Source organism: Esox lucius, chromosome 8 (assembly GCF_011004845.1).
Source record: "Esox lucius isolate fEsoLuc1 chromosome 8, fEsoLuc1.pri, whole genome shotgun sequence".
In the NCBI taxonomy this organism is placed as follows: Eukaryota; Metazoa; Chordata; class Actinopteri; order Esociformes; family Esocidae; genus Esox; species Esox lucius.
In genome coordinates this window covers 16,698,185-16,724,752 of record NC_047576.1, presented here as the reverse complement: position 1 = coordinate 16,724,752, position 26,568 = coordinate 16,698,185, and the positions used below count along the sequence as shown (strand labels likewise).

Sequence of the window (26,568 nt, the reverse complement as noted above, 5' to 3'; positions counted from 1 at the left end):
TTTACATCTTCAGTTTTCATAAAATGCTTGCAGTGCTAGCTAAAGGATTTTTAAGCACTGTGGCTAAGAAAAACACCCTAATGAATTTAACTACTCCATGAAAACAAAGTTCAGTGTTTTTCTGGTAGATTAGATATATTTCAATAATCAAAAGACAGTTTGTATGTAGGTTTCTCAGACCATTGAGGACATGTTTTATGGTGATCATTAAGTTGAGGACACCGTTCCTATTTATTCTTATTTCAATGGTACAGAGACACTTGGTATGTGGAGGAAAGACTTCCCAAAGTTGTCATTGGCTAGTATTTACCAGTGCCACAGAGACATTTACATTTAAGTAATTTTACAGATGCTTTTATTCAGACAAAGTACTCTAGTGAGTGCATACATTCCCCCTTTAGGAATTTAACTCACAACCCTAGCATTATGAGCACCAAACTCTACCAACTGCTACATGAAACTAACATATGATTCAAACACATTGAGCATTTCAGATAAATATCAATCAAGTGCTGAATGGCTTTAAGTTGGTCTGCACATGTTGTTAAAATGTTAGAATTGAACACACTTTCAAACATGCATGCACACATACACACGCATACCCTTTTGTCAATTAATTGCAGTTCATCCAAGGCGGAGTAAAGATGATTAGCAGCTCTTTCATTCACCTCCTTCCTGGAGGCTCTTGGCATAACTTGACATCTTGGTAAGCAATTTTCTCACCACCCATTTGTCAGACCATAATTTTGATGTATAATTATCACCCTGAACATAATTCTATAATGCCGCCCTGTAGAGCATGAGAACAGTGGAATAAAATAGAATGGTCTTTATGTTGGGCTTTCTCAAGCATGACCACAACAAATTAACAGATAAATCTCCACAGCCTTTTTCCCTGAGTTTAGAAATCAACAGTTGGAGAAGGTGTTCATTACTTTCTTCACATACCTTGTGTTCAAATAATTGTTAACTTTTCTTTTTTTTTTTTTACCTATTTCTCCTTATTTCAGTAACACCTTTTCTCTGACAGGCATGTTTTGTTGTATATCTGAGCAATGTAAATTTTTCAGGTTCACTGTAACCAGCAGGAAACTGTTCTCCAGTTCTTTTATCCGTTTTAAATTAGAATAATTCTATGTTGAGAAGACGCATTAAGAATTATTAGACTAAGGCCTTTAAACTCCTTTGTATGGATAAATGAGTTGTTTGTGTAGCTGGGGGTAAATTTATGTATGAATTGGGCAGAGGCAAGCAATGTCTGCGGCGTGGGTTTGTTAACGCTGTCCCAGCTGTTGTATCCAGAGCCCAGGATGTGCTGTGCCTGTGTCCTGTGTTATGTCTGATTTATATCATCTCCCGGCCCTGTCTTTGTGCGGGAACCCTGGCTTCTTAACAGAGGCCAAGCTACCCAGGGCTGGGCCCTCTGCCAGCCCTGTCCCTGCAATGTTTTGTGTTCCTCTACACCACTGCTGCCCCTATCTCTGCCCATTGTTGCTGCACAATTACTGTGCTTACTGCTGAGAGGGAAACATCCACCACACCACCACCACTTTCCCTGTCCACCAGTTCCCTGGCTGGGTCGGGTCCGTAATGTGTGTAATCCGTGAGTTGAATGATGCATTTTAGGTAAAGCGTCCTACTATCTAAGCCCTATTAGTCAAAATCTTACTGTGAAATAGACATGAGGAACGCTGGTGAATTTGATGGTAATAAACGTAATGTTTTGAGGGAATTGATCAGGTGCACCACAGCAATCAAACGTTTTAATTGCTATCACAGTATTCTGAGGTTTTAAAATCAGCGCATAGACCTGAGACATATTACATTATGTCAATTTCTTGTACCAATCTGTAACTTCCTGCCTACCTGTCTTTGATTCATCATTCACATCAGTGTTTCTCAACGGGGAAGGTATTGCCCCCCAGGGGGCATTCAGAGGACAACGGGGGGCGTTGGAAGCAATATTTTGAAAAGGGGAGCGTTGAGGTGCCCTTTGGGGGCCGTTTATTTTAAGCCGAGTTTACACCGAAGATTCACAACAATAGTTTAAAGTTTTAACTACTTGCAAAAACTGTGGTCTGCAACATTAAAACCTGCCGGTTTACACCACTGCGACTGGACGAGAAGGTGTATCGTAACTCTTTTAGTCTTCAGTGTTTCTGTCAGCTTCTTGTGGCGCAGCTCCGTGCTGCCTTTATGGGAATCGGACATCAGTGTATCATCTATAAAATTTCACCCACATTGCGATTACTGTGTAAACTCTGGAAAATGGACACACTCTTTCTTGGTAATTCCCGTGGAAGAATTTCTCTTAAAAGCGTTCATTTCTCTGAGGGATACACCGTGAACTCCTTGTTATCGCAGTTGTTACACTTTTACAAGAGGATATTCCACTTTTGGACTTCCCCTGAAAGCAGCTTAGCGTCCAGCATCCAGGCGCACATTAAAACACTATTCAATACATGTGGCTTTGTTGACAAGACTTCAATACAACCAGGCACAGGGCTCTCTCTAACTTTCAAGGGTTTTTAACCTATTTCCTTTTAAAGTTAATATTTCTGCTTTTACCCCTTGATAATTGCCAGCTTGTTTTCCGTTGGAACAATTTATATGAATCATTATTGTTTGGCATTTCTGGTTGTTGTTTTATTAAAATTTGAATGTTAAATTGCTATCCGTTTCTGATTGGCTGCTGTTAGTTTCCCTGGGAAACTAATAAATCTGTTATTTGTTATTCAGTGATGTGCATTTTTTATGATAACAATAGTAACAACAATAATAATAATCATAACAATAATAATAATAATAATAATCATTAATATACAGGGCAATTAGCCTACAGTGAGGGGGACATTTATTTGATCCCCTGCTGATTTTGTACATTTACCCACTGACAAAGAAATGATCAGTCTATAATTTTAATGGTAGGTTTATTTGAACAGTGAGAGACAGAATAACAACAAAAAAATCCAGAAAAACGCATGTCAAAAATATTATAAATTGATTTGATTTTAATGACTGAAATAAGTATCTGATCCCCTCTCAATCAGAAAGATTTCTTGCCCCCAGGTGGCTTTTACACAGGTAACAAGCTGAGATTTGGAGCACACTCTTAAAGGGTTTGTTACCTGTATAAAAGACACCTGTCCACAGAAGCAATCAATCAATCAGATTCCAAACTCTCCAACATGGCCAAGACCTACACAAGGCTGGAATGGGCTACAAGACCATCACCAAGCAGCTTGGTGAGAAGGTGACAACAGTTGGTGAGATTATTTGCAAATGGAAGAAACATAAAAGAACTGTCAATCACCCTCGGTCTGGGGCTCCATGCAAGATCTCACCTGGTGGAGTTGCAATGATCATGAGAACTGTGAGGAATCAGCCCAGAGCTACACAGGGGGATTCTGTCAATGATCTCAAGGCAACTGGGACCATAGTCACCATGAAAACAATTGGTAAAACACTAAGCCGTGAAGGACTGAAATCCTGCAGCGTCCACAAGGTCCCCCTGCTCAATAAAGCAAATGTACAGGCCCGTCTGAAGTTTGCCAATGAACATCTGAATGTTTCAGAGAAGAACTGGGTGAAAGTGTTGTGGTCAGATGAGACCAAAATCGAGCTCTTTGGCATCAACACAACTCGCCGTGTTTGGAGGAGCAGGAATGCTGCCTATGACCCCGAGAACACCATCCCGGCCGTCAAACATGGAGGTAGATACATTATGATTTGGCGGGTGTTTTTCTGCTATGGGGACAGGACAACTTCACCGCGTCAAAGGGACGATAGACAGGGCAATGTACCGTCATGTCTTGGGTCCCTCAGCCAGGGCATTGAAAATGGGTCGTGGATTGGTTTTCCAGTGTGACAATGACGCAAAACACACGGCCAAGGCAACAGAGGAGTGACTCAAGAAGAAGGACATTAAGGTCATGAAGTCTCCAGACCTTAATCCTATAGAAAATCTGTGGAGGGAGCTGAAGGTTTGAGTTGCCAAACAACCTTAATGACTTGGAGAACATCTGCAAAGAGGAGTGGGACAAAATATCCCCCCTGAGATGTGTGCAAACCTGGTGGCCAACTACAAGAAACGTCTGACCTCTGTGATTGTCAACAAGGGTTTTGCCACCAAGTACTAAGTCATGTTTTGCAGAGGGGTTAAATACTTATTTCACTCATTAAAATGCTAATCCAAAAATGTTGACATGCATTTTTCTGGATTTTGTTGTTGTTATTCTGTCTCTCACTGTTCAAATAAACCTACCATTAAAATTATAGACTGACCATTTCTTTGACAGTGGGGAAATGTACAAAAACAGCAGGGGATCTAATTGTTTTTTCCCTGTATAACCTATTTGATGAGGGGTGGTAAGGGACCTGGATAATGGATAAGGGGGGCACTGGCCTAAAATAGGTTGAGATCTTCTAGATGAACAACAAAATCTGTGCCCTGAGCTACCATGTGGAACACACTTTCTTCACCTAGCATTCCTTTCCATTTTCATCTCGTAGGCAAAAAAATAAAGAATCAAACAAATGAGGATGCTAATGCTCCTAGTTTTTGATTCAGTTTGCTTCAGGTAGACTGTGTCCTGTGTGGCAAATATTCCGGTCATCAGCACACCAGCCACAGTGGAAGCCGACGCTGGTGGCACTTCATTAATGAACAGAAATGTGAGTGTGGACTGAGCATTGATCAACAGGAGAACTCCTACTGTGATGGCTGCCGCTGTTGAGCTATTGCAATCCACTCGTGGGATCTGAAATGTGTCACCTAAATGAGACCCGAGACACCTTTGTCACCTAAAAAACATCTAGAGAGCATGGCTCCCACTGCAAAGCAGTGAACCTCTGATAAACAGTCCCTAAGAACCACCATTTCCATTAAACATGTCTATAAATCTGGGGATGTTTGAGAAGTGACACACTGATAGATGTATGAGGGCATTTCACAAGGTACCACTACAAGGCACTCCACAGTTAAAGGGTCCATTAGGAGGCAGTGCTGGAGTCATTAGAATGAACTCGTAATTATTTCTGAACATAGAAAAAGGTTAACTCTACGATATTTCCCCTCACAGTTCAGATGGCATTGATCTGCAGTTTGTTTCTGAGAGCTCAGCGGACTCAAGGTTTACACGTTCAAACATTTGCCTAAGGGCCACTGTCACCTTTTTAAAATTGGAATTGGAAGTGTATTTCTGGACATTTAGGCTGCTGGGGGCAGTGGGGTTGAATCAGAGGGAGAAACCTTAGCTGTCATGCCCTTCTGTCATGCTTTACAGATTAGAAAAATGTATTTAGTGAATAATTAAGTGTGCCCCTGAAAGTAAAGTACAGCTTTAGTAATTGCTCATTTACTGTATATATTAAGGGTGCTTGCTGAAATCAAAGCAGAACTGTACAATGCATTCATACTTATTATTATTTGCAGATACTGTAAAATTAAGTCTTAACCCTTTTAAAAAATATCATTTTAAAAACTGCTTTTTGCGGTGTTCTTCATTTACACTGTAGAGAGACCGCAACCATATCAGAAAAAATCTCATGGCATTTAAATGGCCGTAAACGTACTTCAATGGGAAAACGTTGGACCCTAACTAATCTTCCAACGTTAAAGCTAGAAACGCAGGTGCAAATAATGTTCATGCTTTCAGGCCAACTGATGTAGCATATCAGCTTTACATAAGTAGTCTGAAGCATGGGGTAGCATATCTAATATACCAGTCAGTGTTCAACATTAACAACGGCCCAGGGCCAGTTAGACCTAACGTCGGGCCAGTAGACAAAGACAGTCATTGGCGTGTAAGGGCCATTGCTCGATTTCCCCATTTTATTTCCCCATTTTAAAATGTTTGCTTGTGATCTTTGTCAATCTTCCCACTTATATTTTCGCTTGCATTAAAAAGTGTCTGTACTGCCCCCCCCCCCCCCCCCCATATGGTACAGTACCGGTGTCGTCGATACAGTACCGGTTTCGTCTTTGTGACCAATCATTTTTGTTAGCTTATAGTGCATTCTAGAGTGGGACCCTAACATGGCATGGTACGAGGCAAAGCAAACTCAATCATTTTCATTCCATCCATGGAAACAGTTTCTGTGGGTCGAAAACAAATGGCAAGGTACACATTCTGCCATACCTGCCGTGCGCTCTAGACAAAAGCCAATAATGCTGTTGTCTGTAAAGGGAACCAAAAACATACTCTTAAGTCCCTGCAGCATGTCACGTATATTGTGGCCAAACAGGCCGCTGACAACCCTGTGGCTGCACCAATGAACATATGCCTGCTCTGAATGAATGAGGTGGCGCATAGCCAAAATGAAAATGAATTGCAATGGCCTACCATGTTGTGAAGACGAAGAAAACATTCACTGAATACTTCCATAAAAGTCTGTGAATACGGATAGAAAAACCATACCGACATGGCTTGTTGACAGTAAGTGTCATATTAACTACGCCTGCCTAAGCGCCTACTAGCAGTTGAGGACACATAAACGGCCTGCAGCAGAAAGGGGTTTTGTTGATCCAGCGCCACTTGGCTTCTATGATTCAGTATTGCGATGTGTTGGTGTGGTCGTACAGCAGGATGACGGTGGCCTAGATCAATTGCCAAAGGGGAGTCAGGTCTTCTGTACTCCACCAACTAGCAAAGGAATTATGGAATTGGGCCCAAGAGCACCTGCGCTCATCGAAGGCCTCCCATATTCTGGGTCTCCTCAATGTGGGAGCAGACCTCATGTCCCAAGGAGTGGATGCTGTACCCAGACATTGTTTATGCGTTATGGAGCCGGTTTGGGACAGCAGTGGTAGACCTGCTCAGTGCCTCCTGTGCTTCTCTCTGAGGGAGAAGGATGTCGCTCTGTTGGAAGTGGACATCTTCACTCGCGCTCCTTTACGCGTTTCCCCCAGTAAGCTGCATTCTCCCCTAGTTGGTGAGAGTGAGATCGGAGAGACTATTAATGATGCTGATGGCTCCGGACAGCCCAGGTGTGCCGTGGTTCGCAGAGATCAATCTGTTACTGATCCAGAGCCCGTGGCAGATCCCTCAATGCGAGGACACATCATTGCAAGCGAGAGGCTCGATAGGAGCAAGGCCTGTGATAGGCCACCCATCGTGGCCTGGTTCACCGCGTGGGCTATCAGCTGCTGTGATCAGCACAGTTTGGGGTATTCGGGCTGTACCTACTTCTAAGGTGTACGCGGGGAAATGGAACTTCTTTTCACTATGGTGCGAGGGCCGTTCTATAGGGATTTTGTTTTTAGCCCTCGATGCGCTGCATGCAGCACTTTTCGAGCCTTTCATTGAGATCTCGTTGAAAATGTTGTCATCAGTGAGAGCCGAGTGACACCTCAGGGCGTTATGGCACTTCGGCGTTGGGTAAGGCACTGCTAAACAGCGGCTGGCTCATTGGCTTAAGGAAGCTATTGAATTGGCTTATTAGATGACAGGATGTCTTTTGCCTTTTGGAGTCGGAGTGCCTTCCACTCGTGGTATGGCTGCTTCTGCTGCTCTTTTTGGAGGTGTGAAGGTTGAGGATATTTGTCAGGTGGTGTCGTGGTCGACACCTTCCCCTTTTATCCAATACGACCTTGTGCATATTTCCTCAGGTTCTCTCGCCCAGTCTTTCGCCCATTCTGCCAAGGAGACGGGTTGACAAGCGGGACACGTTGCGTAATACTCCAATGGATATCTAGTTTTTTCCTGTCTTCTCCTCGTTTTGGAGATTATTCATGTGAATTGTCTGTTGGTGCTTGTAGCTGATTACAGCGTTCACGCATGTCTGCCCACTTATCTGTTCATAGGCGTAGCGGAGCCGTGGACATGATTGATGCCAGAGTGTGCAAATTTATTTGGTGGGACACGGCAGAGCTTGGTGTTTGCCAGACTTGATCTGATTGCCTGTGGGTATATTGGGTCTGTCAGGGAGTACATCTCGGCAGCGCAATTCTTCGCCCTGAACCACTATGAGCAGAGCTCCCTCTTGGGAGCGGAGCTCCACAAAATAGAACAATAGTTACCGGAGTTCTGTAACTTTAGTTCTATGAGTGGATTGGAGCCCCCTAGGGCTTTTAGGCCTTGAACAGACCCCTGGAGTCGCCTGAAGTTCGGTAGGATGACCAGTGGGGTTGCTAGCCTAATATACAGCTCCGGAAAAAATGAAGAGATCACCGCACCTTTCTTTCCTTTCCAAAAAATGTGTATGTGTAAAATGTGAGGAACAAAAGCATTCACTTTGCAGTGGTCTCTTAATTTTAACCCTTCTGGTCTTCACTCAAAACCTTCCTTTTCAACTTTTTGGGAAAAGAAAAAAAAAGGTGCAGTGGTTTTTTAATTACTTCCGGAGCTGTATAGGCTTCTGCACTCTGATTGGCTGACGCTGAGTGTGTACATTGAAATCCTCCGTGTGACTGCCACCAGTGCAGCAAGGGCAAACCACTAGGAGAAGAGATCCACCTCCAACCACCCTCACCCAATGGATACGTGTTGAGAACATCGAACTCTAGGTCTTTGAGCGTCGGGCAATGTGAGCAGACAGAGATGAGAGAAAGGTGCTGGAAAAACCTTAACAAGTCCCTCGAGTCATACAACTTAAATCCAAGTCGCAAGTCATAGGCATCAAGTCAAAGTCAAGTTGCAAGTGTTTACTCTTTTTACCGAGTCAAGTCTCAAGTTGCAAAATATATGACTGGAGTCTACATCTCTTGTAGCTACACAGGAACCATTGCCCTGTCAAGGGTGCCGACTCCCTGTGCTTATTAAAGATCTCATGGCATTTATTGTAATGGTTTTAACCCTGGGTTCTAGTCAAATATCTAGTCTGGCCCTTATAGCATCAAGCCACCAAATTGTTGGCAGATTCCAAATTGGCCTCCTCTGTAATTCCCCAAAAATTAATTCTATAGTACTAAATATAAGTACTAAATGTATGCAATCAATAATGTAAGTTGTTCTGGATAGGAGTGTCAGCAAAATGATAATAATCGTAATATAAATACTATTTGGGAAGTGCTCCATGTGTGAAGGTCCCCGCCAGAACATCCCATTGTAAGACAAGTTTATACCGTAGTGTAATAGTGCACTTTTCTCTTTATCAGATTATAAGAGATTTTGGTAAATTCAGCCTTCTAGCATCTACAAAGGGCATAGCACAAACTATGCGTTTATGACTCTAGATAGCCTTATCAGCTTAGTATAACAGCTAGCTAGAATAGCATTTTAATGTTATACAACATGTGTTATATATCAGTTTTTGTCCCAGGCTAATGGTGCTGGACAGAGTAATACATTTCTAGGTTTAGCCTTAATTAGGCACTTAAAAATAACAAACATTGTGTTGTTTGTGTATGTTGCCCCACTACCAGCAACAATAACCCAACTACTTAAAAAGCTTAGTTTAACTAAAGCAAAAACAAAAACACATCCAATGAGATGTATAAAATGCTTGTAATGCTTAAACGGACACACTTTTGGCTAAAGCAATCATAGGTTTGTTGAAAGGCAGCCATCACACACAGCAATCATAAGAATGGACAAAACAACCATTTGGCTAAGCATTTCTCAACTGAAACTACTAAACTACTTCCTGTTGAAAATATCTTTAGCACCCACGTTTAGCACAAACAATAAGCTTTGTTTAAACACAACAATGTATCACATGCATAAACATTATTTTCAAAGGATTAGCTAGAAACAGCAAGCTGCAGTAAAAACAGGTCGACTCACCAGTCACATTATCTTTTGATAATTCACTTCTGGTTGGAAATTAATCCTGAAAATGATGGCGCAAACAAATTAGCAATAACCACATCCTCTTGGAGCCATTTTGACAAAACCATCAGAATATACCTACAGTAATACATTGAAAGGATTATAATACTCACACAAGCCTACTATACAGTCCATAAAAACCCATTGTAGTGATTGTACATCAACAAATCATCCCATTACAAGTAATTGTAAATAATGCAGCAAATGAAAGTTCCTTTACTATTATTAGTACTGCTACACTCAATACTGCTATCATTACCAATTACACTACAATTAATATTTCACAACCATAAATAGTAGCAATAACCACATTTACTTCTGTGAATAATTGTATTTCCTTTTGCCCTCACTGACATTGAATGTTGTTAAATTTCGGACATTTCTTTCAGTAATTATGGGAACCGCAATCTTCAGCAAAACGTTTATCATCCAATCCCAATTTTAGGGTAATCGCTTCTGCCTTTTGTTCAATCAAACCAAGGTCATTCTTTGTATGTTGGCCTATTGTACCTTACATACTATTTAGAGTAGTCCTCTACAGTCATGCTCCAGTTCAAATCAGGGAATCTGCTCTATTCTTCTGTGTCACTATTGATTTCTGTTCTGACCCTGTCCTTGAAACCTCCTCACTCACCCCTAGTTCAATAAACTTGTTGATATTATGGCTGTCACAACAGCATGTTGGCCTCCCCAACAGATAATATATGGGCTTGTCAACAGGGTATGATTTGCCCTCAATTTGGGCTGAGAATGCTACAACATTCATCACTGAAGCTCTTTCAAGAGAGATAGCAAAAAAAGAGAGAAGTTGAAAGAGAAGGAAGGGGGAATTAGAGAGGAAGCGATAGATTCCTTTGGTAACCCTTTCCTATCTAAAATGTTTGAGGTAAATTGTTGAGTCAAAGATCTGTGGCTAGAGAATCCTCTGTGCCCAAAATGGTCTTTGTATCATATAGGTAATATATGCTCTGTCTACCTTGAGAAATTGCCTTTTTGTTGTTGTATTTTTTCGTTTTTTTTACAATGCAAGTAGACCCATAGACATGCTCCATCGGGGTTGTAGCCTAGTGCAGTGTGGATGTAGCATGTCTATAGAACCGATGGAAACAAAGCTGACGCGTGCACTTATTCAAGTCATTTAGTCACAGCCCACCTATACGCCAGTTATACTAGCAGCAGTTGAACTAGTGAAACTTCCTTTATCACATGGAAAACAAGCATATATAGCATATATATGTACGCACTGGTATGTACCGTCAGCTCCTAAATATCTGTTTTTGCTGAGGCGTATCATATATACTGTCTAACTGGTTGAGAAAAAAAGAGGAAGGCTGTGACAGATGGCTGACTCTGAGTCCAATTGTTTTTTTGCAGACTTCGTTACAAGACAGTATACAGCTGAGAAACATACTCTAAAGGTGTGGTTGCTGTGTTTATTAGAAATGTCAAATGCCTGTGTAGTTGCTCCTTGTCACTAGTGGTTTCACCGGTCTGTTTAGTCAGTGACTGACTAAACAAAAAATACTGTACAGACTGTACAGTATTTTGTTAAACAGTAAAATGTAGTGACAATCAAACATGCAATGCACCCCCCAGTCTTAAAAAATAAAAGGTTGTTTAGGGCCTGTGTCCATACAAGTATATACAGTGCATTTGGAAAGTATTCAGACCCCTTCCCTTTTTCCACATTTTGTTATGTTACAGCTTCATTCTGAAATGGATTTAAAAAAATGTACCAAAAAGGGAACCTGGCAAGCCTAGTACAGCCGGCCCACAATTACAAGGGATGATTTTTTTTGTCCCTGGCTTGTTTTTATCTGCAGTAGTCTATGTGGCAGACCGTATCTTTAACCATTACGCTATTTAAACAGCATGAATGTAACTTCTACCTCAGCCATTACATCTTTGCTGAAATAACATGGACAGCGAATGTTTATTAATGCAACTAAAGTGTACTCTGGTACAAATATTACTGTAGATGGCTAATAGTTACGCAGCCTACCTATAATGAAAAAAATTACTCCAATCACTCCATGGCTGGTTTGTTTCTTTTGAAAACAATAACAGTATAAATATTTTAAATACATTTAGGTCCGTGAATAACTGGACACTGACACGTTTTGTTATTTTGTCTGTTTACCAAAATATATTTAAGTGACAGTTAAATAATGAAGATGGTCTTAAAGTGCAGTCTCTCAGTTGTAAATAGAGGGTATTCACATCCAAATTGGATGAAGGGTTTAGGTATCACAGCTCTTTAATATGTAGATCCCTCTTTTTCAAAGGACCAAAAGTAATTGGACAATTGACTCTTAAGCTATTTCATGGACAGGTGTGGGCTATTCCTTTGTTATTTCTTCATCAATAAAGCAGGTAAAAGGTCTGGAGTTGAATCCAGGTGTGGCATTCACATTTGTAAGCTGTTGCTGTGAACCCACAACATGCAGTCAGAAGAGCTCTCAATGCAAGTGAAAAAGGCCTTCTTTAGGCTGCAAATTGGAGAGATAGCAGGAACATTAGGAGTGGCCAAATCAACAGTTTGGTACTTTCTGAGAAAAAAAGAACGCACTTGTGAGCTCTCCAACACAAAAAGGCCTGGACGTCCATGGAAGACGTTTACGTTACATTTCTGGTGGATTTTTAAGTACGCATCTGTGCATGAATTTTGGGGTAATATAGGCTAGATAAAAAACCCTTGGGCAATAAAAGAGTAGGGGTTTCTACGATTCTCTCGTCTTTTCACTTGACGAAAAAGTAACCTATATTGATAGTTATTGTATCAATTTCATTCAAGAATGAACGAAAAACCAATGTTTTTGCGCCATGAAATAGCTTTGGCTGTGTTAATTTCAAGTAGTAGATACTAGTAAGCCTATTACTGGCTAATAAGCAGTTAAAACGGCCTGTGGCAAAAGCCATACATTTCATAGATGCTATTTGTTGTGGTGGTAAACTTAAAAGGAAATGTTAGTTTAACACAATGCTTAATGGTGTCTAGCTAAATGTTCAAACTTGATTTGATGTTAATGCGTGACAAAATGACCAAATGTCGAGTTGCTATACCAACACCGGGCAAATGTATAGCACCATGGGGTTGTAGTTAAAGACAGTTTTAATCCAGTGAAGGCTACAACATACACTCACCTAAAGGATTATTAGGAACACCTGTTCAATTTCTCATTAATGCAATTATCTAATCAACCAATCACTTGGCAGTTGCTCCAATGCATTTAGGGGTGTGGTCCTGGTCAAGACAATCTCCTGAACTCCAAACTGAATGTCAGAATGGGAAAGAAAGGTGATTTAAGCAATTTTGAGCGTGGCATGGTTGTTGGTGCCGGAAGGGCCGGTCTGAGTATTTCACAATCTGCTCAGTTACTGGGATTTTCACGCACAAGCATTTCTAGGGTTTACAAAGAATGGTGTGAAAAGGGAAAAACATCCAGTATGCGGCAGTCCTGTGGGTGGAAATGCCTTGTTGATGCTAGAGGTCAGAGGAGAATGGGCCGACTGATTCAAGCTGATAGAAGAGCAACTTTGACTGAAATAACCACTTGTTACAACCGAGGTATGCAGCAAAGCATTTGTGAAGCCACAACACGCACAACCTTGAGGCGGATGGGCTACAACAGCAGAAGACCCCACCGGGTACCACTCATCTCCACTACAAATAGGAAAAAGAGGCTACAATTTGCATGAGCTCACCAAAATTGGACAGTTGAAGACTGGAAGAATGTTGCCTGGTCTGATGAGTCTTGATTTCTGTTGAGACATTCAGATGGTAGAGTCAGAATTTGGCGTAAACAGAATGAGAACATGGATCCATCATGCCTTGTTACCACTGTGCAGGCTGGTGGTGGTGGTGTAATGGTGTGGGGGATGTTTTCTTGGCAAATTTTAGGCCCCTTAGTGCCAATTGGGCATTGTTGAAATGCCACGGCCTACCTGAGCATTGTTTCTGACCATGTCCATCCCTTTATGACCACCATGTACCCATCCTCTGATGGCTACTTCCAGCAGGATAATGCATCATGTCACAAAGCTCGAATCATTTCAAATTGGTTTCTTGAACATGACAATGAGTTCACTGTACTGAAATGGCCCCCACAGTCACCAGATCTCAAGCCAATAGAGCATCTTTGCGATGTGGTGGAACGGGAGCTTCGTGCCCTGGATGTGCATCCCACAAATCTCCATCAACTGCAAGATGCTATCCTATCAATATGGGCCAACATTTCTAAAGAATGCTTTCAGCACCTTGTTGAATCAATGCCACGTAGAATTAAGGCAGTTCTGAAGGCGAAAGGGGGTCAAACACAGTATTAGTATGGTGTTCCTAATAATCCTTTAGGTGAGTGAACTTTTACACTATTAATTCCGTGCCGGCGGAACTTGGCTTGCCTGGTTCCTTTTCTGGTTTACTTACTATAACATAGCTACTGAAGGTTGTAGCCAATTTGTTTTGCAGGCTGCGCCTCTAACCATTACGCTGTTTAACAAGGGGTAGTCAGTCAGTTTCTCACTCATTCACTCACTCTGTAAGAGATATTTGCTCTTCTTGGCTGGCTAAAAATCCTCTTCAATCTACACATAATACCCCATAATGACATGAGGTTTTTAGAAATGTTTGCAAATAAAAAAAGATCACATTGGTACTCAGACCCTTTGCTGTGACAATTTAAATTTTGTTAGGACTGTAAGCAGGTGCATCCTGTTTCTATTGATCATCATCATGATGTTTTTACAATTCTTTAAAATGTCTTCTGAATCCTGTAGAATAAGGATGACCCTTCACTGGAATTAAGGGGCCTAGCCCAAACCCTGAAACACAGCCCCAGACCATAATCCCTCCTCCACCCAACTTTACAGTAGGCACTGTGCATTCACAGGAACAAAGGGGCCTAGCCCAAAACTTGAAACACAGCCACAAACCATAATCACTCCTCCTTCAAACTTTACAGTAGGCACTATGCATTCCAGTAAAAAAAATTCTGCTGGCAACTGTCACACCCAGATTTGTCTATCAGACTGCCAGATAATGAAACGTAATTCATCACTCCAGAGAACTTGTTTCCACTGCTCCAGAGTACAGTGGCAGTGTGCTTTACATCACTCAGCCGACGCTTGGCATTGCGCATGTTGATGTGAGGCTTGGGTATAGCTGCTCAGCCATGGAAGCCCATTTCGTAAAATTCCCGACAGTTCTTATGCTGATGTTGCTGAATAGTTTAAAACTATTTTTAGATCAAGTGGAGGTGTCTACGTACTTTCGGCTATATTGTGAATGTTGGGATGTAACAACAGTATACTTTTTAATTGAGAGGTTAAAATTGTCAAATTAATACTTTAATACTCTCTGCCTCTGTTTTACCCTCTTTCTCGCTTTTCTCTCCATTACCTACTGACACTCTCTCCCTCCTTCCTTCTCAGGTGCTGGGCTGTTCTAGAAATTGTCCCGCAGATGTCTATACAGAGGGTTTTGAAGGTTGGGGTGAACACCACCAGCGATATGATGTCTGAGTCCTCTGCAACAGGCTACACCCTGATCTTCTCCAATATCTCCCTGGAGGCGTGAGTGCGCTGCATCACATTGTTCTGTATGGTCTGGCATAGACCCTGTAGTCTAGGTTGAACAATACAGACCCTAGAGTCGAGGTTCCACAGTCACAGATCCTATATTCTAGGTTCAAGACAACATGTGATTCCAAGCAGTAGTTAGGGATCATTGCATTGCAGTAAATACTGTCATACCAAACATGGACACTGGTCCCTTGTTGAGTAAGGGAGCAAGGAGTTATGGGATATTTGATATTTGAATCCCTCTCGTCTTAACCTTGTTTTGTTCAACATAGACTGTAGCGTGCCTCTGGTAATTTTGTGTGGATTGGTCTAGTGTATTGCTCACCAGCCTTCCTGTGGATCAAGTGTGTGCAGGCACATGCACGGGTAAGGCTCAACCTGTGCAGAGCGCATGCCCCTTTGCTATCTAGTGCCCTTTCCAGGTGACATGTGCCCGTCCGCCTTGGTGACGTCGTGTATACAGACGGGCATGTGTCCATCTTTTTTACGCGCATCACTCACATGCCCATCGGAAGGTCTGTGCCCGGCACTGTCTGGGGGAAATATCACAATGTCTAACATGTTTTCTTTGAAGTTGATTTCTACTGAAACTGTGATATTAGTTTAATACTACATAGATGACCTTTCCTTTCTGGTTTCTGTGGCCTGTCACCTTTTCCAACACTGAACAGGGTGTTTTAGGAAATTAAAATAATATACAGTAGGGAGTGCAGACTTTTTTGTTTGTTTCTGTCCTATCTTACCTCTGTTCATGGTTGAAGGCATGAGATGTGATTTGCCCAGTCTACATTTTCTTGTTCCTCAGGCTCTATGATTCAGCCAGCTCTCTGACACTCAAGCCTTCTTACAATCCATACAGTGTTGTCTTTATTTTATTTATATTCCTATGCCCTGGTTTCATCTATAAATGAGAGCATGTGGGCGTTTCGTAGGATGTATAATATATCAAGCAAGATTTTAAGATTAATTATTCAGTGTTGTTTGTGTAAGACTTGGGAATAGCAGACCCCTGGGGTTGGTTGGGGACCAAGTGTCAGGGGTTTGCCTTGGAGATGAAAGACAATGAGGAAATGTATCCCCCTACAGTCCACTGACTTTGACTACTTCATTTCTACTGACTGTCAGTGCTCTGGGGAAACGTCCTTTAAAAACATGACATTCAAATTCGGGGTATTCACACAGCTAATCCATACACCAGTGCTATAACATGCGCTCACTTATAACTAGCAATTCAGTGGTAATGTTAAGTCATTTTAATGTAAAGCACTGCTAATTTTGTCAAGCACATGTAAAGCCAAGTGTCTCCAAGTAATTGTTGAATACCAGGCATGTCATGACATCCCTGCAACTGTTTTATCTACTGGCCTACCTATGAAGATATGGAGCCAATTGTGTTGATACTGTTGAAAATACTGTATAAAAATCAGGGGATTCAATTAAATTGTAAGGAGAGGTTTTAACAGGAACCAGATCAGCACAGTATTCTGCCATTTGGATAATATGGACTTGAAAAACAGGTCTTTTCAATATGATGTTACATTTATTTAAGTTATTTCTCCCTCAAATGTATTTTTCATCATTTATCCATATCAAAAAAGTTTTGTTTAGTTTTCTAAAATGGCTCATATGCAGGTGGCTTGTCCACTGTTGCTTCAACAGAGCAACAGTGCCCCCAGCAGGGCTAGTCCCTGCCAGGCATTATAACCAGGGAGTCATTGAGCATCATGATTAGGTTCAGTTATTCTTACTTCATGTAAACAATCTGCCAGCACATGGAGAATAAATAATTACGCAGCTGAAACACTTGCCATTTTTCCCTATCAGTGTATCTGTAGATGGAGGCAGCAGGGATCCTAATTTTGTTTTGATTGTCCTTGGAGATTTGAGTGGGCAATATTTAAGATCCAGCTGCTTTATCACAAATCCACAATGCATCACTTTATGGTGGGGGGGGGGGGGGGGGGGGGGGGGTTGGTGTGTGCATGTATGTGTGTTTATGAGTAGCTGTAAAGCACAAGTACAGTAGTGGTTAAATTCAGGTCTGTTTGCTGTGCTCTCTGTTTGCCCCTGAAAGCCTGGCCGGTGCTTTGACGAGATTTCAGCCGTTAGCCCTAAATCTGCCCTCCCCCAATGCTACCATGTTTATAACACCTCCTTCTCCCTTACAGAATCCTGCCTTTGGGATGATAATGAAGGCAAAGGCATCCCCGACGGGTAGAGAATGTTTAGCAGGATTTACTTACCTTTGCTGAGGGATTTGAAAGGATTACATCCCCACGTCTACACCCAAATTGTTTTCTCTACTCCAAGGTCATGGAGTGTTTGTTGTTCACTGCTCTTGAAGTGCAAAGCTGAAGTAGCTCTTCAGACCCGACCTCGGCAGGCAGGCTTGGCTTTATGGCACTCCGAAAACAGTTTTTATAACCAGCCTGCATATTTAGGCCCAAACACAGATTGTGTCGATCAGCAGAAGTGCACCCAGATTTGGTTTTACTTTTACCACCAAAAGATTTGACAGACTGGGTGGACAAAACCGTGAGGGCATCAGGGCTCTTTAAAATGTGGGGCATCCAATTTCTTAGCAAAGCTGTGGAACATTGTGGAAATTGAAGGTCAGACACGGAACGTTTCACACAATCCGAGACGAGAGAGACGTAGGCTCCAGAGGCGTCCTGAGAAAGAAATAATTAAAGCCGCAGAAATTCATTTGCACCGGAGTCACGGGAAGTCATAGAGGATGTCATATTACCTGTCTCGCTCACAAGAGCCCTAGTTAAATATTTTAAACATCTTACTGAAAGCAACTTAGGATTTTCTCTTCAGTTCAATCTTAAAAGAGATACATACTTTAGCTGACACTGCTACTAAATCTGTGGGGAGATTATTTCCGTGACTGGAGCTTATTCAGAATTTGTCTTTCAGTGGAAATGTACTGTCCTCAACAATTGATTTGACATTCTTTTTTTGACATAGCTACAAAAACATGAGCTCAGGAGCAGAGGAAGAAAAATTGACCAGATGTATAAGAAAGGACAATAATTTATAGTTTCTATTATTCTGTCTACATACTTAGCCCATTGATAAAGTTTAATTTCTTAAATAAATGTAACCATGTATCATTTAGCAATTAAACTTTCAGTTTAAGTCTTATGTAGCTTTCTGAAAAAAAAATACAATGTTCACCTCCCTTTAACTTTTCACATTTTTATTGTGTTACATCATGATATCAAAATTGATTTAATTTGGACACAGCAGTTATTACCCATTATTCTTTGCAACATTGCTTCAGCTCCGTCAAGTCGAATGTAGATAATTTTCATATATATATACACAGTGGGGAGAACAAGTATTTGATAAATTGCCGATTTTGCTGGTTTTCCTACTTACAAAGCATGTAGAGGTCTTTTATCATAAGTACACTTCAACTGTGAGAGACATAATCTAAAACAAAAATCCATAAAATCACATTGTGTGATTTCTTAAGAATTAATTAGCACTTTATTGCATGAAATAAGTATTTGATCACCTACCACCCAGTAAGAATTCCGGCTCTCACAGACCTGTTAGTTTTTCTTTAAGAAGCCCTCCTGTTCTTCACTCATTACCTGTATTAACTGCACCTGTTTGAACTCATTACCTGTATAAAAGACACATGTCCACACACTCAATCAAACAGACTCCAACCTCTCCACAATGGCCAAGACCAGAGAGCTGTGTAAGGACATCAGGGATAAAATTGTAAATCTGCACAAGGCTGGGATGGGCTACAGGACAATAGGCACGCAGCTTGGTGAGAAGGCAACAACTGTTGGCGCAATTATTAGAAAATGGAAGTTCAAGATGACGATCAAACTCCCTCGGTCTAGGGCTCCATGCAAGATCTCACCTCGTGGGGCATCAATGATCAGGAGGAAGGTGAGGGATCAGCCCAGAACAACACGGCAGGACCTGGTCAATGACCTGAAGAGAGCTGGGACCACAGTCTCAAAGAAAACCATTAGTAACACATTACGCCGTCATGGATTAAAATCCTGCAGCGCACGCAAGTTCCCCCTACTCAGGCCAGCGCATTTCCAGGCCCGTCTGAAGTTTGCCAATGACCATTTGGATGATCCAGAGGAGGAATGGGAGAAGGTCATGTGGTCTGACGAGACAAAAATTGAGCTTTTTGGTCTATACTCCACTCGCCGTGTTTGGAGGCAGACGAAGGATGAGTACAACCCCAAGAACACCATCCCAACAATGAAGTATTGAGGTGGAAACATCATCCTTTGGGGATGCTTTTCTGCAAAGGGAACAGGACACCTGCACCGTATTGAGGGGAGGATGGATGGGGCCATGTATCGCGAGATCTTGGCCAACAACCTCCTTCCCTCAGTAAGAGCATTGAAGATGGGTCGTGGCTGGGTCTTCCAGCATGACAACGACCCGAAACACACAGCCAGGGCAACTAAGGAGTGGCTCCATAAGAAGCATCTCAAGGTCTTGGAGTGGCTTAGCCAGTCTCCAGACCTGAACCCAATAGAAAATATTTGGAGGGAGCTGAAAGTCCGTATTGCCCAGTGACAGCCCCGAAATCTGAAAGATCTGGAGAAGGTCTGTATGGAGGAGTGGGCCAAAATCCCTGCTGCAGTGTGTGCAAACCTGGTCAAGAACTACAGGAAACGTATGTTCAGCACATCCCACAGATGCTCGATTGGATTGGGGAATTTGAAGGCCAAGTCAACACCTTGAACTCATTGTTGTGTTCCTCAAACCATTACTGAACCATTTTTGCTTTGTGGCAGGGCGCATTATCCTGCTGAAAGAGGCCAATGTGATTCATCAGACCAGGCCACCTTCTTCCATTATTCCGTGGTCCAGTTCTGATGCTCACATGCCCATTGTAGGCGCTTTTGGCAGTGGACAGGGGTCAGCATGGCCTCCATATTCCCCAGATCTCAACTTTTTTGGCGGCATACAGAGGACCAACTGCACATAAAGTTTTGGCTCATCAGTGTGTATATACACTAGCATTCAGAAGTTTGAGGTCACTTAGAAATGTAGTTGTTTTCAATAGAAAAGCAACATTTTTGTCAACTAAAATAACATCAAATTGATTGGAAATACAGTGTAGAAATGTTTTATGTTCTAAATGATTACTGTAGCTGGAAACAGCTAGGTTGTAATGGAATTTCTTCATTGGCATTCAGAGGCCCATTATCAGCAAACATCAGTCCTGTGTTCCAATGGCACATTGTGTATGATAGTCCAGGTTTCTAATTTTAAACGGCTTATTAAGCATTAGAAACCCCTTTTGCAATTATGTTAGCACAGCTAAAAACTTGTGCTGATTAAAGAAGATATAAAACTTGCCACCTTTAGGCTAGTTGAGTATCTGGAGCATCAGCAATTTTGGGTTTGTTTAGAGGCTCAAAATTGAATAGAATTCCTTGTGAGAAATTGCCAGGTGTTGCGTGCGTAGGTATAGAAGGTGCCAGTCGCAGGAGTGTGAAGAGAGTTTATAGTAGACCGGTGACGTCGACCGCTGGAGCCGCAACAGGCCACAAATGGGAGCTGGAACAAAGGGGGTAACACCAATGTACTGATGATCTCATACAATGCTGTGTACTATTCCCTTAACTGGACAGTGCCAACTGACTCTAACCCAGAATAGAAAGAGTAGTGGGAGGCCCCGGTGCACCTCTGAGCAAGAGGACAAATACATTATAGTGTCTAGTCTGAGAAACAGATGCCTCACAGGTCCTCAACTGGCAGTCTCATTAAATAGTACCCGCAAAACACTAGTCTCAACGTGAACAATGAGGAGGCAACTCTGAGATGCTGGCCTTCTTGAAGAAGGAAAGCTATCACGGCATTTTGCAACGTCATGTCATACCCTGTGGACAGCACATGATTGGAGCCAATTTCCAATAGTGGAAATTGCCAGTTCAACTTGTAAGATGTGCTTCAGGAAACATTGGGTGACATCTTCCGATTACCTCAACAAATTGACAACTGTATAATGCCAATGGTCTGCAAGCATTGTGTCTTTGGACCCCCCTATTTCAGCCCCTATTTTTACACAGCTATATTAATGTGCAGGAGGTCTAGGGTCTGTCTGTCCTGTCTTAAGTCCAAATTGTTCATGTTGCATTTGATTATGTGATGTGGGACAAGCGTCAGTCTGAAAAGTATATTCAGGTATACTTTTGAATCCAAGGAATGCTCTCTCTAGCTTTCCTGGTATCCTTAGAAGGACACTGGCCCTTGGACTGTGCCTTGGGACTCGTGGCTGTCCCTGTCCAATGTCCTCCTGGCTGTGTTGCAGATCATGTTGCTGCTTGAAGATTCCTGCTGCCACTGTCCACATGATTTTCCCTGTCCTTGTCCACCTAGTAATACTGCTGATTGGATTCTGCTTAAAGACTCTGGACAAAGCCCACATTATTGACCTGTTTGTCATCTTAAAATTCGAAAACATTGAAATGCTCCAAAAGGACTTGTATTCTTATCATCTTCACCTGACACAGTCAGAACAGGACTGGGCCACAGAGTCTGGTACCTCTAGGTAAGTTTCAAACCTACTAGGGAATGTTTTGTAGCCACTGTGCACCAACTCTGTTTTTGCTTGCTCTTTGGAGTTTCAGGCTGGGTATTTATAAATCCACTTTGTGACAGCAACTGAAAAAAGGCTTTATAAAATAAATGTGATTGATTTATTGGTATTGAAAACTAATTTGGACTTTAACCAAGGTTTTGTCTTGATATTGTTATTTTCCTTTCTGACCTTCAATGCTGCCACATTTTGCAGTCTCCTTCTGCCAGTTGCATTTTGTAACTGATTGTGGCGAGAGTGGACTGTAAGAACTTTAGTGGTTGCCCACAGCAGTCTCTAAGGGTATCTTTCATTTACCTCTTGGGCTGAATTTGGTGGGACAACATGTCTTTTGTAGAGTGCCAATGGTCTGAAAGTTTCTTCATTTGTAGATGATCTGTCGGACAATGGATTGCTATACTTTGAATTGCTTGGAAATTACTTTGTAACCCCTCCCAGACTCATAAATTTTTGCTGATATCAAAATAAAGATTATTTTTATATGGGCATGATGTGTTACCACACTCATATGGTTAAGTTTTTTATTGAAGGTTGGTGCCTCCCAAGTGACTGTATGTCCACTGCAAATTTCGAGTACTTAACTACTTATAGTAATACTATTTGTTTCATTTATTTCACATTATTTGTATTAAGTTGGACTAAGAAAGTAATACAAACTTACATAGAGCAGATGGTTTTCAATCAAAGTTATTGTTTTGTCCTCCACATATTGTTGCTTGCTCATGCTCAACAATGATGTCAGGGATAAACTTTTTTTATTGGGTGAGTCATGGAAAACCTTTGCTAAAGAGCTGCCAGTTTGTCTGACCACAGTATTTGAGCACATTGTGGATTGGTTACAGCGACTAAACACATGAAGTAAACACAGAAGGAAGAATGAGAATTCCATAAGCCTAATAAAAAATGAATAGTCCTGCAAGTAAAACACTAGCCTAATTAGAAAAAAAACACTTTGCAGATCAAGTCTCTCCTTGGCAATAACACAGGCTTTTTAAATGACCAATATGTTGATTAAGACTCACTAATGTTGCACATTTTGACCATCACTAACATGATATACTTGGTAAAGCTGTAGAAAAGGTGAAATATTTCAGGCAAGGGTTTCTTAACCTGGAACTACACATGGACATAGTGCCCTCCATAAATACTGGGACAGTAGTCAAAATTGCCTTACTTTGCTTACACTTAAGGTATATAAAAATGTGATTAAAAGATGAATATGAGGCCAAAGTATAGGCTATCACCTTTTTTATTTTTTTCTGTTGCAACAATTGAATTGTTCACCAACAAAGATCTGCGCTGTTGGAGTTCCATCCCCCATGTCATGCTAGTATAAGTATTGGCACAATTCAACTTAATGCAAATGTAAGAAGTATAAAGGTTAGTAAATCCGTTGCAAGCAATACAATCAGTCAGATTGCAACCCACTGACATAATAAAACTCTTGGTATCATCCTTTGAGATGCTTTGCCAAGCCTTTAGTGCAGCCATGTTGAGCTGTTTGTTGTTTGGGGGAGTTTCTGACTTTATTCTCCTCTTCAGCAAGTGAAATGTATATTCAGTTGGATGTTAAACTTTCCATATTTTTCCCCTAATGAACATCTTGGTTGAGTTGGTATGTTATGGTGTATTTTGGGTCATCGTCGTGTTGCACTGTAATGCACCGCCCAATGAGTCTGGTGCCATTTTCTCTAGTACATTGGTTGCCAAGGTCCTTCTGTACACGTGTATTCATTTTGCTGCTACCATCAGTCGTTATATCATTAATAAAGATGAGTGAGCCAGTTCCAGGGGCAGCTATGCTAGCCCATACTATTACACTACCTCCACCATGCTTCACAGATGTGGTGGCATTCTTTAGATCATCTGCAGTTCCTTTCGTTTCTCCACAGTTTTGCCTTCCCATTGCTTTGATTAAGGTTCATCTTCGTCTTATCTCTCTCTTCGTCTAATCCTACTCTGCTCCAAAACTCTACTGGCTAATCTCTGCACTTTTCCAAATTGTCCACGTTTTTTTTTTTTTGTTGATCAGAGGTTTGCATCTGGCTGTGTAGCATTTATAATTCTGCTGCTCAAGTTTTCTGCGAACAGTATTGTGATACTTTTACCCCAGCATTCTGGAGGTTGTTGGTGATTTCACTGACACTTATTTTAGGGTTGTAATTCACCGCTGTAGTTGATTTTTTGTCATCAACTGCTGTTGTTTCCCTTGGCCAACCTAGTTGTTACCTATTGCTGAACACACCATTGGTTTCTTTCTTTTTCTAGACATTCCAAACTGTTGATTTGGCTATTCTCAACATTTGTGCGATGGTTCTAATTGAGTTCCACTTTTCTTTTGTATCCAAATTGCTTGGCTATCTTTCACAGACAGTTCCCTAGTTTTCATGTTGGAATATGCCTACTAACAGAAAACCTAGGTGATAATCTGTTATTTTGCACGCTCTCCTTATGGGATGTTTGACATTTTATGTGACTGTATGCTTAACTAGAAGTGTGCTGTTGACCAGTTGTACCTACTACTAACAGGAACCACTAACAGAAAACCAATTAGCCTATATTCACATGATCTTGATTTATGGTGAAAATCCAGCCTGCTCCAATTAAGCTAGTGCTTAGAAGCTATACAAAGCCATCAATTAGATGTACAGTATTATAAGGGAATTGGCCTGCCCTGAAGTATCTGTTTATATTTGTAGCTAATTGAAATCCACACAAAAAGCCACCAAAGCAATATAGACTAAAGGATATCTAGGACATAACCTTCAGATGAGCTTTTGATCTATTTCATCAACCAACTCGTTAGAAAGACGAATGCTTTGTGCCCATTTCTCCCAAAGGTAAACAACTAATAATTTGCTCTGCCACTGGAACTGTCTGGGAGTTTGTTTCAAGGGATGCAAATGTGTGCAGCAAACTGTGAGAAGAATCAGCCTCCTCATCCTGGGAACGGAAATTATGCGGGCACAATGCACAAAGGACCTGCAGAGCAGAAGGGAGTAAAGCACCCCTGGTTACTGCTGTCTTACACCACACTCCTCAATGTTTTATTCTCCTGTGCCAGAAATATGAAGGCTATAACACATCAACACAATGCTTTCCTGCAATTATATTTATTTTGGGTTTTTTAAGAATGATAGTTCCTATCATGGCTGACAATACAAAAAAGGAAATATACACAAAAAAGACCCTGTGAGGGAACTCGTTTTCTTCTAGAGAAAAACCTTTTTGCTTCTACAAGGAAACCTTAAATGATTCTACTTCAAACCAAAATCTTAAACCCGAAACCAAAAATGGTTTAACCAGGAACCTAAAAAGGGTTCCCCACAGGGAGAGCTGAAGGACCCATATGAATCCTTTGCAAGTGTAGGGATTATTGCAATGCTGTACCAATGGCAAGTGTCTGGAAACGTTTCCTCAGGAGTATAAGATTGATCATTTAAGTAGAAATATTATTAATGACAAATCTCAATTGTTTTCTACTTCCTACAGGTCAGAAAAAGCAGGAGAAATTGCAGCAATCCCACTAACAAAGGTAGGAAAATGTTCCTGGTCACTTTTACACTCATCCTGTAGAGCCATGTAAGGTGCAAGATCTTAGCCTGCCATGCTGTTCATTATAATACAGTGTCAACAATCTCTGTCACATGTAGTTTTTGGTCAAAACATGGTTTGTGTTAACTAATTCAGTGACAAATTGGTCATTATTAATAGGTTATATATTAATGTGTAATATGTGCAGTTATTTGTATGGTGAATGCTAACTCAATACATATTTATTGGTCATGAGGATTGTAAACAGTCAGGCCTAAAGGAGTTGATTTAAGGTAAACCACAATATTTTAGAATCTATAGAAAGTGAGTGAGAAAATACTAACTACGAGAGGTAATCTGTTTCACTGGAAATTTTAATACGGCAGAAATGTTTGTAAACTGTTTGTACATAATGTGGTATTATACACCATATACCAATGGCTCAATGGTGATCCTGTGTCAGTCAGTGTTCAAATCCAATGTCAACTGAGCAAAATGGCTTTTGGAAAAACACACAATAGCAATGTAACACCAATTGTAATATATACATGGCTTTAGAGGGTAATATCACAGTGCATCTGCAACATTTCAAGGTTAATACATTGTTAAAATGGGGAGGGAAACCAAATGAATTGTCTGCTATTGCTTGGAATGAGATGAGTGCACGGATAGTATGGTAGTCCTCCAAAGAAAACGTACAGTATACACGAGAGAGAGAGAGAAAGAGAGAGAGAGAGAGAGAGAGGTGTAAACAGTTTTTTTTGGCTTTGCTGTGGCAGTTCAAGCGTGAAAACATTTCTTTTTCTGTATCATCCTGTTTTCTAAACATCATCGCAGAGGGAGGAGAGATGTGAATCACACATGAATAATGTATGCATCATTTCAAATATCGTCAAGCACACTAGAACCCTTTAATTTGCTTGAGCTTTAAGCACTAGTGGAACGGATTTGTTTCTCCCATATTGTCTCATATACAGCAAATAAAAAGCCTATGAAGAGCATGTACAGTGGATATAAAAAGTCTACACACCCCTGTTAAAATGCCAGTAAATGCCCTGTTAAAATGATGTAAAAGAATGTGACAAA

The 26,568-nt window shown here is 41.2% G+C and overlaps 1 protein-coding gene across 2 annotated transcripts in view; it reads left to right on the top strand.

Annotated features, from left to right (window-relative positions):
• si:ch211-51h4.2 overlaps positions 1–26,568 on the top strand; it is a 99,765-nt gene that overhangs the window by 55,737 nt on the left and 17,460 nt on the right. For both annotated transcript variants that reach the window (XM_020049289.2, XM_034293795.1), the window contains 2 exons: positions 15,201–15,341; positions 25,441–25,483. In XM_020049289.2, the coding sequence (XP_019904848.1) occupies positions 15,201–15,341; positions 25,441–25,483 (184 nt within the window). The remainder of the gene's footprint in view (positions 1–15,200; positions 15,342–25,440; positions 25,484–26,568) is intronic.